The 14982-nt window shown below is 42.3% G+C and overlaps 1 protein-coding gene across 2 annotated transcripts in view; it reads left to right on the top strand.

Moving 5' to 3' along the window:
• The first annotated feature begins 1314 nt into the window (after positions 1 to 1314).
• The window catches only part of LOC112229668 (potassium voltage-gated channel subfamily G member 2-like), a 32793-nt gene continuing 19125 nt past the window's right edge, over positions 1315 to 14982 (top strand). Inside the window, exons 1-4 of one of the 2 annotated variants that reach the window (XM_024395621.2) lie at positions 1315 to 1824; positions 7052 to 7092; positions 7219 to 7527; positions 7683 to 8271. In XM_024395621.2, the coding sequence (XP_024251389.1) occupies positions 7334 to 7527; positions 7683 to 8271 (783 nt within the window). In that variant the 5' untranslated portion in view covers positions 1315 to 1824; positions 7052 to 7092; positions 7219 to 7333. The remainder of the gene's footprint in view (positions 1825 to 7051; positions 7093 to 7218; positions 7528 to 7682; positions 8272 to 14982) is intronic. The other variant, XM_024395622.2, reaches the window with a different exon arrangement.

The following is a 14982-nucleotide window of genomic DNA, read 5'->3' as shown; positions in this document are numbered from 1 at the left end:
CCTTTAGCCTAGACAACAGGAGTCATTTGCTCCAGATCTTTTCTAAATACATATGATCTCTTGCTGGAGACATCTGAGGTGTGTTTTCTTTGGGATAAGACTTTGAGATGTCCCTCACAATGTAGAAAATCTAATTCACTTTTTCCACAACAAATTATTCCACTGGGGCTCAGATCCTCTGGTGAAGCTGAATCACATCATAACCTGAGGCATCCTTCACTCACAAAAGGCTTTTGTGTCATTGATATGGCATAGCGATGACAGCTAGTTGGCCCTTTTAGTCATCACTGAATGGTAGGACAGACTCCTCCTCTAGAGGTGAGGGTCTAGGTGAGAGTCTAGGATCTGTCAGCTGCGGACTGGTGACTTTACAGTGAATGGTACCAATGCTCAGGCTCTCATAATTAGACCTCATCATAACTAGGGTCCAGAGTTTTTACCTGGGTCACCTGGTTAGGAAAACTCCTGGCCCCAACTCTCTGTTTCTATATTTGTATTTACCGTAATATTACTTGAGAGGCGAACTCAATCCAGTCACCAACTGACTGTGGCAATTGTTCATTCCAGTCAATGATGTGCTGGTGAATAACAGTATCAATGTAAACATTAGAATTGTAGTAGGCCTAATGTAAGCCAGTGTCATCACCTGCCCTGTGTCGACCCTCATCTGTTACTAGGCTGTTCATCTATAGAGGTCCATCCATCAGACCTTCATTAGTGATGTTATCATTACCACGGTTGCATTGTTTCTTCATTCAAACACATGAAGCAATTACAGCCTTGTGACGCAAATGGGTCCTATGGTACTGATATATGTTGTGACAGACACTGGCACTGAAATGAACAGACAAATGATGCATTGCTGTGCCTGGCTGCTACCTGCTTTGTAAATGAGACACCTATCATCACACCAGTCAATCAAGAAGGACCAACTGCCTAGTCTTCCTTCACTTCCCCTCATCTTTCACTTTCCATAAATTGTATGCACAATCACTCTGAAATCATTTATTTCATAGGCCTACACCACAGCCTAAGGTAGGCCCTACACCATTATAGTAAAACGAGAGGAGCCTATAACCATGTAATAATACAGTAGCGTCATTGTAGTAGTCCTAGCTGTGTTTATCCCGTCGATCTTTTTCCAAACTCAAATTATGTATAACCTATATTTTTTATTTCTGCGCATACATTCATTTGTGCGCATTTAAACATGTGTATGCCTCATGATTTTTTTCTTCTGCAATGACAGTGTGAGCTTCTTGAAATGGCTGTTGGAAGCAGGATTCAATTCGGGGAAGAAGCAGAGCATGGCACAAACCGCGCAGCGCGATTTTGCGCGTGAGCGGAGTAGTCTCTGTCGGCATCCTAGACAGTCAGAGCAGAGCCCTCAAATTGGAGTTATCACAAAGCGGCAACACCCAATCATTCACGCTGGGCTCTTCTCAAATCCGCGGTGTCTTTTTCCAACTGTTCTCTCGTGATTTTGTTGAATTTGGATTCTTTTGCAATTATTGTAGTTCATTCGACTTAAAACAATCAAAGTAGTTTTCAGTATTTGTTATTCTCCCCTTGATCTTGCTAATGCGGGTGTGCAGCAAGTTTACCGAACCTTCAAACTTGCTCCATATGATTCGGAAGTAAAGCACGTGACGTTACCTGGGATTGAGTGCACCTGGTATAAAGTCAATTACCATGTTAGGATCATTTATACGGAGGACGGAGTCGACTGGAGCATGTATTTCATGTTGACCAATATGCGCTTTCATAATTGATATCGAAATGTGGGGAAGTTCTCTGCCGATGGACACAAACCGAACACAGCGGGTAGGTGTGGTAATCATGAATGGTATTTCAATGTTTGTACAGACACTTTGAAAAATATTTATTCAGCATCTATTACATTGTAGCCATAACATTTTTCTAAATGTTGGAGTGCGCGGCGCACTTAGGTTAGAGGGCTATGGTGTCTACAAATGTGTCTATGATCTAATGTCCATCCATATTAACTGGCTAGGCGAATGTTGATTCACGATGTATGCAGTGTGGAAGAAATTGGGATGCATTTGAAACCTTTCCTTACTATGAACGACTTGTCCAACGGTGTGTCTCTCTCATATCCCAAAGCACCGTAGGCTATGGCAGCGGGTTCTTTTTTGCAAGATGTGCAAAATCTGACAGAGCCAGGTTTAAAGTTGTATCCGAGATAAGATTGATCTATAGGTGATTTATTTCAAATATAGGCCTTTGAATATTGGATTTTTGGCCGTCTTGGCTCAGTGCAAGCGTTCTGATTGACAATCAATAATTGTATAACCCCAAAACAAATGGGGCTATAATTGTATTAAACAAAAGATTTCTATAGTCTACTGAATTCCACCCTCTCAGCTAAGCCCTTTCTAGCCCTTTCCTATCATGGACTGTGATTGAGTTCCATACAAGTCAATGGGTTGTACACCCTTTTAAAACAGCTCCTACCCTCTCAAATGGCTCTCCTTGTACTGCCTGTATGGAATCTATATATAGGTCTATGCATTCCTCCCACATTTCATTCACTTGTTGATGTGTGGACTGGACAGGGGGTTGGGGAGGTTAATGCTGTTACACATGACAGTACTCTCCCATTTTTCCTATATGTCCTGGAACCACACACAGATAGTCCATGTAATATCTGAGTAGATGCAGGGAGAAATAATTACCTTCAAGACTAATTCTAAAGGCGATAGAAACATTATTGCCCTCAAGGGGGAAATGTGTCTTGGACATTGTAGCTGCACTATTTCAAAACTACATGAAGGATGTGATGCAGCCACTAATTGCATAAATCACATTATAACAGTAGGAAAGCAGCCACTCCCTTGTGTGGTTGTGTAACGATGTATGGAAGAATAGAGTGTTATTGTGGATGGACTTCTCATACCGATGCCTGTACAGAAACAAGTGCTCTACTGTACATTTCAGTAGGCATCAAACAACCTCTAAGTCTCTACCTTGAGGCTATTTATCTGATACTGTACCTTGCATTCTCTCTAAAGCCCTTTTGCAAATGAACAAAGTACAGCACTTTTAATAAACAAAACTACCCAACCTTACTAAGAGTTCATGCCTTTCTGTTTGAATAGACCATCAAGCTCTTTTTACAGGAGCTGTTTTGTCTTCCTCGTGGGGTATGAATCCCTCCCAAAATGGCTATTTTCTGTTACATTGTCCTATTTTGATGTCATCCTCCTCTCCACCTTGAAAGTACATCTCCCATCTACGACTGTAAGGATGAACTATCCTATGCTTTTTACAGCCATGTGCTCCACATGCAGCTTGACGCATGGGATATAGCAGATGCGGGACCTTGGCAAGGGGTCAGGACTGTTGGTCAGGACTGTTCTGAGTATTGGTCCACTAGATGGCTCAAATCTGATGCACATGTTACATTTTAGAATCCCTCTAGATTAGGGCTACCTTCATCTGCCTTTTCGTTGTTACTTTTCCCTGGTGTATTTTATAATTGCTTTCATTAAAGGGCTGAATAAATAGGTCACAATTACCTAGCCGTTGAAAATAAGAATTTGTTCTTAACTGAGGTGCCTAGTTAAATAAAGCCCGGATGATTTTCATGAGCCCATCTTTGGGCTTTCAGGATGTTTATGTAATGACGTGTGTTTATGAACGTGGTCAGCGCAGCAGCCATGCTCTGTTCTCAGCCGGTAAAAGTTTACTCATTCAAATATGGATATTGTCCTCTTCCCCAAACCATCCGTGCACTGTTAGACATTATCGCAGATTAAGCTGGAAGCCCACGTCACTCCAGTATGGCAGGATATGTAGAGTAGACAATGCTATGATACAATATCGTACTACAGAGACTACACAGGACCTATTTTGTTGTTGAAGGATAGTGTAGACCCTCCAGCGGTCACCACTGGTGAGGACAACTGGAGAGAGGCTACCTATAGTTTAAAGTCATCTCTCTCAGCAGTCCTGTATGTAGGACCAAGCATTGTACTATCCTCCGTTTTCCAGCAAGACGGCACAAACAGATCTGGGACCAGGCTACTGTCTCAGCATTCATTATGTTGACGACTAGTCAAAGGCCCTATATGTATGATTACGTGGTCCATCATACAGATGTAGGATCTTCATTTGACCAGTATTGTCGTAGCAAAATAATCCTGCATCAACAGCATTTGAACGTTTAGTCCATGATGTTGTTTGATCAGTGGTTAGTCTATTAGCTGGTCAAAAGGAGGCTACATGAAAAGTACAATACTGTTATAACTGTGTGGGTTTTCAGTGAATTTATGTAAATCACAAAGCTCATCTGCATTTCCTGTGGAGCTGGAAAATCCTCAGCAATAAAAGTGATCAAATATAAGATCCTACACCTGTGATTGTAAATGATGGCACTGTATGGTCTGTGGGTGTTATGTCACAGTTCATAACCTCCTCCTCTCGGGGGTGGTTTTCTGTGCATTTATGGACCTGAGCCCCCAGAGACAGATGTCATGCTAACCAATGACATCTGATGTGTAGGATGTTTGCAGAAAAAAAAATACATTGACACCTTTTCTGTTTTGTCGATGACATTCAATTCAGCATTGAAAAAAGGTGTAAATGAGTGTTTGTTCCACTTGAGTGAGTCAGACCACAAGTCAGAGACCACTATGACACCAAATGTGCTTGATGGGTTGTTTTCTTCTAACGCTTCTAATTCTTCTAAAGGGAAATTTCCAAATTGTTCAACTACATATTCATCATCTCCAGCACCACCCAATCATGAACATATGTGAAAATGGTGCATTTCTATGTTTTGTAGTAAAAAATATGAAGATAAGCATTTCCAAAGACATCATCAACCAATTAGTAGGCAATGCCTACTCACAATTGGTCAAAATCACACGATGCACACAGATTATGTCATTGGAAACACCAATCTTTTTAATAAAGTGTTGGTTTTATGATCTGAAATAAAAGATCCCAGAAATGTTTCATATGTGCAAAAAGCTTATTTCTCTCAAATTTTGTGCACACATTGTTAGTGAGCATTTCTCCTTTGTCAAGATAATCTATCCACCTGACAGGTGTGAAATATCAAGAAGCTGATTAAACAGCATGATCATTACACAGGTGCACCTTGTACTGGGGACAATAAAAGGCCACTCTAAAATGTGCAGTTTCGTCACACAACACAATGCCATAAGTGTCTCAAGTTTTGAGGGAGCATGTCCACCAGAGCTGTTGCCAGGGAATTTAATGTTCATTTCTCTACCATAAGCCACTTCAAACTTCGGTCTAGATAATTTGGCAGTATGTCCAACCACCCTCACAGCCGCAGACCATGCGTTACCACTTCTGCCCAGGACCTCCACATCCTGCTTCTTCACCTGCGGGATCGTCTGAGATCAGCCACCCGGACCGCTGACGAAACTGAAAAGTATTTCTGTCTGTAATAAAGCCTTTTTGTGGCAAAACTCATTCTGATTGGCTGGGCCTGGCTCCGCTCCTGCCCAGTCATGTGAAATACATAGATTAGGGCCTAATTTATTTATTTCAATTGACTGATTTCCTTATGAACTGTAACTCAGTAAAATCATTGAAAATGTTGCGTTTATATTTTTTGTTAGGTATAGTAACTATCGGATTACATTTAGAAAGTAACCTACCCAACCCTGGACATAGGAAAAACACACTCAGTTATCTGCACTTGACCATGGATCCATCCCCATTTTTGTGCCCCCTTTTGTACATTGTAAAATTAACCAAAGAGAATGTGGTAAATGCATTAGAACACAAGGCTTCAGCAGAAGATGTGACATATTATATATTTGGAGCTTATTTTCCCCTCGAGCCAGGCACTGGAGCACACTGACACATTTCACTGTGTTTAATCAGCGGGCGATGGATACTCCTGGCTCAACCTGGCTTTTTTGGGGTTTCCTAAATCTGCAGTTGTCTTTCATGCATACGAGTAACAGGTAGGTAAAATCATTGTCGTCTGTTTGAGGTCTCCTCCCTAGCTCATTAGGCTGTCATCTCTATCATTAGGCTAGCATCTTTCAGCGCTCTACTTTAGTTGCAGTAGACCTGATTGAAACATTTTCACCCATCTGCAGCAATATAATGTAAAATACATCACAATAAATCAATACCTCATCAAAGCACTCTGGTCTCTGGAGACTTTGGAGTGGACTTGTATTATTGGACACGAGAGATTAGGGTTTGATGAAGGACATATACATTCTATCATTTCTCAAAAGATAGAACAACAGTCAGTGTCCTGTTTTTAATTTTATTTAACAAGGCAAGTCAGTTAAGAAAAAATTCTTATTTACAATGACTGCCTACCCCAGCCAAACCCGGACGACGTTAAACCACTTGTGCACCGCCCAATGGGTCTCCCAATCACGGCCGGGTGGGATACATACTGAATTTGAACCAGGGACTGTAGTGACGCCTCTTGCATCTAAGATGCAGTACATTAGACCACTGTGCCACTCGGGGGTTTTGAGGTTCGGATCACTCTCGTGAATGACTACTCTTAATTGAAACTGACAAGTTTTAGAGTGTAATGCTGAATCATGAAGAGGAGTATTGTGGCTGATAGTAGTTCACTGTGATCTCATTTGGCTTGGTATGAATCATTTAACCCTCACTACGTGGAGCGGAGCTGCATTCTGTCAGTATTAAGACTGGAAGGTGCCATTAGAAAGTGCCACATCTTAGGGGTTTGTTTCTTTGGTTGAAGCTATGGTTATACTAACTAAAAAATATATATTGGAAGAAGAAGATTAAAACAAGACATTAATGCTGCAGAATGAATTGCCCTTTTTCTGTTGTTGTAAACTAAGTCAATGGCCCATGAAAGATGAATCACAGGAAGTTTTCCTCTGGTATTACCAACCTGTTACTTATTTTCTTTGTTGAAATTCCACAGTTAATTGGTCTGTATTTACTGTAATTTAGTGAACCTTGATAAACAATACTTTAAAGAGAAGCACCTCATTTAGGGCCTCAGCAATGTTAAATACCACAACTTAACCAATTCCTCTCTCTGCATCAGGGTTTCTGCTGATGTAAGACTTGTTGTGGTGTGATGAGAGAGTGAGTATGAAGAGTGATTTTAGAAACGGCTTAACCTTGAGATTCTGACCAAATTTGTCCCAATAAACCTGTGGAGTTCTTCTCGAAAAAACCCAGAACTTTCTTTCCTCTGCTTTGTTTCCACAGAGACCAGCCCTGCTCCTGGATGGGTGAGGTCCCTGCCAACCCAGTCGGCCAGTGAAACACACCCCCCACCCCACCCCTTTCCTCCCAACCAGGGTCCTCCAGAGGAGCAGCAGGGATGTACCAGGAGGTGGCCTTCCTAGCGGGCAGCACGGAAAAAGAGTTCACGCCCTTCCACTTCCCCCTGGAGAACCAGCAGGAGGTGGTCACTAAGAAGGGTGTGTTCTTTAAACGGCAGCGACTGCTGCGGAGGCCCAATGAGGCGCAGGAGGAGAACGACCTGTCAGCCGTTATCAATGTAGGCGGGATCAGGTACTGTACCCACAGAATCAGGAGTTGGCGTGTTCAACTCTATAATCAATGCGATGCAGTGCCTTAGACCGCTGCGCTACTCGGGAGGCCTGTGGTGCAAGGTTTAAAAGGCATATAAACCGGGCACAGAAACATATGTTTTCCTCTCCCACCAGGTACCGTATCCCCTGGTCCGTTCTGGAGGAGTTCCCTCTGACGCGGCTGGGCCGGCTGAGGAGCTGCAGCTCATTGGACGAGATCATGGAGGTGTGTGACGACTATGACGACGGGCGCCAGGAGTTCTTCTTCGACCGCAGCCCATCTGCGTTCCGCACCATTGTGACGTTCCTTGCGGCAGGGCGGCTCCGACTGCTGAGGGAGATGTGTGCCCTGTCCTTCCAGGAGGAGCTTGTCTACTGGGGCCTGGAGGACACCAGGTTGGAGTGGTGCTGCCTCAGGAAGCTACGCATAAGACAGGAGGAGCTCAAGGAGCAGCTTAGGATGGAGGAGGAGGAAGCAGAGCTCACCACCACCCTGACCCCCCAGAGCTGTGAGGATGGGCTTGGGCCCCCCGGGGCGGCGGGGGAGGAGGAGGAGGAGAGCCGCATGGCGGGGTGTATGCGCAGTCTCCATGACATGGTGGAGAACCCTCAATCTGGACTTCCTGGGAAGATCTTTGCCTTTCTGTCAGTGGTGTTTGTGGCCATCACCGCGGTAACACTCTGCATCAGTACCATGCCTGACCTCAGGGAGGAGGAGGAGAGGGTGAGTTCACTTCCTGTTTATTCTCTGCTCACAGGCTTTACTTCCGGGTCACACTCAGTTGGGTTATATATTGGGCCAGGAGTTTCACCTGACTGAGTTACAGACCTGGAAAAACTCTGGGTACATCCATATCTGCATTCTACTGTTAGTCGGATGATGTTTGAGAGACAACCTCCGCATAGTGAGTCTTCACTCTGATAGTAAATCATCATCACCGAGGTAGTGTGATGGCTCAGGGATGTTGTCATGGATGACTGCTACGCTACAACTTCAATTACATGAATACCAGATGTATTGCCTTTGCCAGGTAACTGCTGCTGCACTCTGGTCTTGCTCCTATTCATGCATTAAAGGAATCTTATTTGCCCACATGGTCTTTGTAATTAACATTGCCTTCAGAAAGTATTCATACCTCTTCACTTATTCCAAATGTTGTTGTTACAGCCTGAATTCAAAATGGATAAAATATAGATGGGGCTTTTCTCACCCATATACACACAATACCCCATAATGACAAAGTGAAAACATATTTTTAGAACATTTAGCAAATGCATTGAAAATGAAATACAGAAATCTAATTTACATAAGTATTCACACCCACAACCATTCACACACAGTCAATACATGTTAGAATCACCTTTGGCAGCGATTACAGCTGTGGGGAAATGAGTTTGGGCAGGGTGGCTCGTTCTCTGTGGTGATGAATCTTTGATGGAGGAGAGGTTGAGATGGCTGAAGCAGAAGTGTTGTTTGAAGCTGAAAGTGAGTCAAGCACAGTTAGTAAAAAAGATGAGTAGATAACAGTGAAGCCCAAGAATTGAACAAAAAGGGCAAAAAATTGTTGTTAAATGATTCGTTGCTTGTTGAAATGCGTTTTTTGGATAAGGATAAGCCCTAAGCTAAGGACCCTGGGACTTAACACCTTCCTCTGCAACTGGATACTGGACTTCCTGACGGGCCAACCCCCAGGTGGTATGGGTAGGCAACAACACATCTGCCACGCTGATTCTCAACACGGGGGGCCCCTCAGGGGTGCGTGCTTAGTCCACTTCTGTACTCCCTGTTCACCCACAACTGCGTTGACAAGCATGACTCCAACACCATCATTAAGTTTGCTGATGACACAACGGTGGTAGGCCTGATCACTGACAACGATGAGACAGCCTATAGAGAAGAGGTCAGAGACCTGTCAGTGACCTTGTTCCCTCAATGTAAACAAGACAAAGGAGATGATCATTTCCTACAGGAAAAGGAGGGCCGAACACACCCCCATTTACAATGACAGGGCTGTAGTGGAGCGGGTCGAGAGTTTCAAGTTCCTTGGTGTCTACATCACCAACAAACAATCATGGTCCAAACTAGAGGTCGACCGATTATGTTTTTTCAACGCCAATTCTGATTTATTGGAGGACCAAAAAAAGCTAACACCGATTAATCGGACGATTTCAAATAATATTTTTTTTGTTTTATTTGTATTTGAAATAATGACAATTACAACAATACTGAATGAACACTTTTCTTTTAGCTTAAAATAATACATAAATAAAATCAATTTAGCCTCGAATAAATAATGAAACATGTTCAATTTGGTTTAAATAATGCAAAAACAAAGTGTTGGAGAAGAAAGTAAAAAAGCTAACCTTTAAGGTCCTTGCTCAGAACATGAGAACATATGAAAGCTGGTGCTTCCTTTTAACATGAGTCTTCAATATTCCCAGGTAAGAAGTTTTAGGTTGTAGGAATTATAGGACTATTTCTCTCTATCATTTGTATTTCATATACCTTTGACTATTGGATGTTCTTATAGGCACTTTAGTATTGCCAGTATAACAGTATAGCTTCCGTCCTTCTCCTCGTCCTTATCTGGGCTCGAACCAGGAACACATCGACAACAGCCACCCTCGAAGCATCGTTACCCATCGCTCCACAAAAGCCGCGGCCCTTGCAGAGCAAGGGAAACAACTACTCCAAGTCTCAGAGCGAGTGACGCTTGAAACGCTATTAGCGTGCACCCCGCTAACTAGCTAGCCATTTCACATTGGTTACACCAGCCTAATCTCGGGAGTTGATAGGCTTGAAGTCATAAACAGCTCAATGCGTGAAGCACAGCGAAGAGCTGCTGGTAAATGCACCAAAGAGCTGTTTGAATGAATGCTTACGAGCCTGCTGCTGCCAACCATCGCTCAGTCAGACTGCTCTTTCAAATATCAAATCATAGACTTAATTGTAACATAATAACACACAGAAATATGAGCCTTTGGTCATTGATATGGTCAAATCCGGAAACTATCATTTAGAAAACAAAACGTTTATTCTTTCAGTGAAATACGGAACCGTTCCGTATGTTATCTAATGGGTGGCATCCCTAAGTCTAAATATTGCTGTTACATTGTACAACCTTCAATGTTATGTCATAATTATGTACAATTCTGGCAAATTAATTACGGTCTTTGTTAGGTATAAATGGACTACACACAGTTCGCAACGAGCCAGGCGGCCCAAACTGCTGCATATACCATGGCTGCTTGCACGGAATGCAAGAAGTGACACAATTTCCATAATTATAAGAAATTCATGTTAGCAGGAAATATTAACTAAATATGCAGGTTTAAAAATATATGCTTGTGTATTGATTTTAAAGAAAGGCATTGATGTTTATGGTTAGGTTTGGTGCAACGACAGTGCTAAATCATCATCCGTTTGGCGAAGTAGGCTGGGATTCGATGTGAAATTAACAGGCACCGCATCGATTATATGCAACGCAGGACATGCTAGATAAACTAGTAATATCAACCATGTGTAGTTAACTAGTGATTATGTTAAGATTGATTGTTTTTTATAAGATAAGTTTAATGCTAGCTAGCAACTTACCTTGGCCTCTTGCTGCCCTCATGTAACAGGTAGTTTGCCTGCCATGCAGGCTCCTCGTGAAGTACAATGTAAGGCAGGTGGTTAGAGCGCTGGAAGGTTGCAAAAACAAATCCCTAAGATGACAAGGTAAAAATCTGTCGTTCTGCCCCTGAACAAGGCAGTTAACCCACCGTTCCTAGGCCTTAATTGAAAATAAGAACGTGTTCTTAACTGACTTGCCTAGTTAAATAAAGGTGTAAAAAAAATGTATATTAAATTTTTTTTTTTTTAAATCTGCCAAATTGGTATCCAAAAATACCAATTTCCGATTATTATGAACTTGAAATCGGCCCTAATTAATCGGTCGACCTCTAGTCCAAACACACCAACAAAGTCATGAAGAGGGCACGACAACGCCTTTTCCCCATCAGGAGACTGAAAAGATTTGGCATGCGTCCTCAGATCCCACATACATCCCTGTGTTTTTGTCATGCTATGTTGTCTTGGGTCTCTTATGTAGTGTTGTGGTGTCTCGTCGTGATGTGTGGTTTTTGTCCTATATATATATATATTTTTTTAAACCCATTCCCCGTCCCCGCAGGAGGCCTTTTGGTAGACCGTTATTCTTAATAAGAATTTGTTCTTAACTGACTTGCCAAGTTAAATAAAAAAATATCCTCAAAGTTCTACAGCTGCACCATCGAGAGCATCCTGACCAGTTGCATCACCGCCTGGTATGGCAACTGCTCAGCATCCGACCATAAGGCGGTACAGAGGGTAGTACATACAGCCCTCTGTACATCACTGGGGCCAAGCTTCCTGCCATCCAGGACCTATATACTAGGCGGTGTCAGAGGAAGGGCCAAAAGATTGTCAAAGACTCTACTCACCCAAGTCATAGACTGTTCTCTCTGCTACCACACGGCAAGCGGTACCGGAGCGCCAAGTCTAGGTCCAAGAGGCTTCTTAACAGCTTCTACCACCAAGCCATAAAACTGCTGAACAATAAATCAAATGGCCAACCAGACTGTGCCCCTTTGTTTTTACACTGTTGCTACTCACTGTTTATTATCTATGCATAGTCACTTTACCCCTACCTACATGTACAAATGACCTTGACTAACCTGTACCCCTGCACATTGACTTGGTACCAGTACCCCCTGTATATAATGTAGCCTCATTATTATTATTATTATTATTATTATTATTATTCTTACTTTGAAATAAAGTTATGTTTTCCTTTTAGTTTTTAGTAAATATTTTCTTAACCAACAATGCAGTTAAGAAAATGTAGGTAAGGATTGTATTTGGTGCATGTGACTAATAACATTTGATTTGAGAAACCCTTTTGAAGTCACGAGGATGGTGAAGAAGGTGCTGGATTCTTTTTCAGGAGTGGCTTCGGGACAATTCTCTGAATGTCCTTGAGTGGCCCAGCCAGAGCCTGGACTTGAACCCAATTGAACATCTCTGGAGAGACCTGAAAATATCTGTGCAGCGACACTCCCCATCCAACCTGACAGAGCTTGAAACTCCTCAAATACAGGTGTGCCAAGCTTGTAGCATCATACTCAAGAAGACTCGAGGCTGTAATTGCTGCCAAAGGTGCTTCAACAAAGTACTGAGTAAAGGGTCTGAATACTTATGTAAATGTTATATTTCCATTTATTTTGTATTTTTTTAATACGTTGTCATCAAGGCAAAGGGTGGTTACTTTGAATAATCTCAAATATAAAATATATTTAGATTTGATTAACACTTTCTTGGTTACTACATGATTGCATATGTGTTATTTCATAGTTTTGATGTCTTCACTATTATTCTGCAATGTGTATATCTATCTTTTTATTTTTTACCTTGCATTGTTTAATTTTGGGGATCTTTATTGTCCACCTGCACAGTAGATGGCAGAATTCACATAATTATTGCGAATAGGTGCCATTCTTTGCGAGTGTTTGGAAAAAAACCTGCTCTTGTGGTTCTGTTCGAAATTCATAGATAATTGTATGTGTCATTCAAAAATCATGTTAAACACTATTATTGAATTCCATGCAATTTGTGACTTGTTAAGCACATTTTTAGTCCTGAACTTAATAGGTTTTCCATAACAAAGGGGTTGAATACTTATTGACTCGAGACATTTCATCTTATCATTTTTAATTAACTTGTAAAACTGTCTAAAAACATAATTCCACTTTGAAATTATGGGGTATTATGTGTAGGCCAGTGACGAGAGTCCAAGGGATGTGAATACTTTCTGAAGGCACATTGAGCCAGATATTGTCCTCTTGGGGGTCTCATAGGGGTTAGAAATTGGGCATTGGCCACTTACTGCATCAATTCCCCTGACAGCCTGAGGGATAAGTAACTATATGAAGTAATTATATCATAATCTTTTCTGGGTGTTTCAGAACTAGTAGTTGTGCCTCTGAGACCTCAGGGTTCCTGCTGGAGTGTCTTTGTGGTGGAATAAACTGACAACCTCCCGAATGACATCAAAAAAGTTTTAAAATGATTAAAGAGAACCTCTGCAGGCTTCTCCCACTATCAAAGAGACCTCCATGTCGGGGTGAAACAACGATGGAGAGGGGGGTGAGGGGACTGAGGAAGTGCTGAATCTTCAAAGGGGAAATCAATCTGAGTACCAGGAGGGTTAGCGAGCTACAGTACCTATGAGGGTTATCGCGCTACAGTAATTACCAGGAGGGTTAGAGAGTTACAGTAATTACCAGGAGGGTTAGCGAGCTACAGTACCTATGAGGGTTATCGCACTACAGTAATTACCAGGAGGGTTAGAGAGCTACAGTCATTACCAGGAGGGTTAGAGAGCTACAGTAACTATGAGAGTTATCACGCTACAGTAATTACCAGGAGGGTTAGAGAGCTACAGTAATTACCAGGAGGGTTAGAGAGCTACAGTAACTATGAGAGTTATCGCGCTACAGTAATTACCAGGAGGGTTGGAGAGCTACAGTAACTATGAGGGTTATCGCGCTACAGTAATTACCAGGAGGGTTAGAGAGCTACAGTAATTACCAGGAGGGTTGAGAGCTACAGTAACTGAGGGTTATCGCGCTACAGTAATTACCAGGAGGGTTAGAGAGCTACAGTAATTACCAGGAGGGTTAACAGTAACTATGAGGGTTATATACAGTAATTACCAGGAGGGTTAGAGAGCTACAGTAACTATGAGAGTTATCAGCTACAGTAATTACCAGGAGGTTGGAGAGCTACAGTAACTATGAGGGTTATCGCGCTACAGTAATTACCAGGAGGGTTAGAGAGCTACAGTAACTATGAGAGTTATCGCGCTACAGTAATTACCAGGAAGGTTAGAGAGCTACAGTAATTACCAGGAGGGTTAGAGAGCTACAGTAACTATGAGAGTTATCGCGCTACAGTAATTACCAGGAGGGTTAGAGAGCTACAGTACCTATGAGGGTTATCGCGCCAGTAATTACCAGTAGGGTTAGAGAGCTACAGTAACTATGAGAGTTATCGCGCTACAGTAATTACCAGGAGGGTTGGAGAGCTACAGTAACTATGAGGGTTATCGCGCTACAGTAATTACCAGGAGGGTTAGAGAGCTACAGTAATTACCAGGAGGGTTAGAGAGCTACAGTAACTATGAGGGTTATCGCTACAGTAATTACCAGGAGGGTTAGAGAGCTACAGTAACTATGAGAGTTATCGCGCTACAGTAATTACCAGGAGGGTTGGACAGTAACTATGAGGGTTATCGCTACAGTAATTACCAGGAGGGTTAGAGAGCTACAGTAACTATGAGAGTTATCGCGCTACAGTAATTACCAGGAGGGTTGGAGAGCTACAGTAACTATGAGGGTTATCGCGCTACAGTAA

Source organism: Oncorhynchus tshawytscha, linkage group LG31, assembly GCF_018296145.1.
Source record: "Oncorhynchus tshawytscha isolate Ot180627B linkage group LG31, Otsh_v2.0, whole genome shotgun sequence".
Classification (NCBI taxonomy): Eukaryota; Metazoa; Chordata; class Actinopteri; order Salmoniformes; family Salmonidae; genus Oncorhynchus; species Oncorhynchus tshawytscha.
This window is presented reverse-complemented; position numbering and strand designations above follow the sequence as displayed.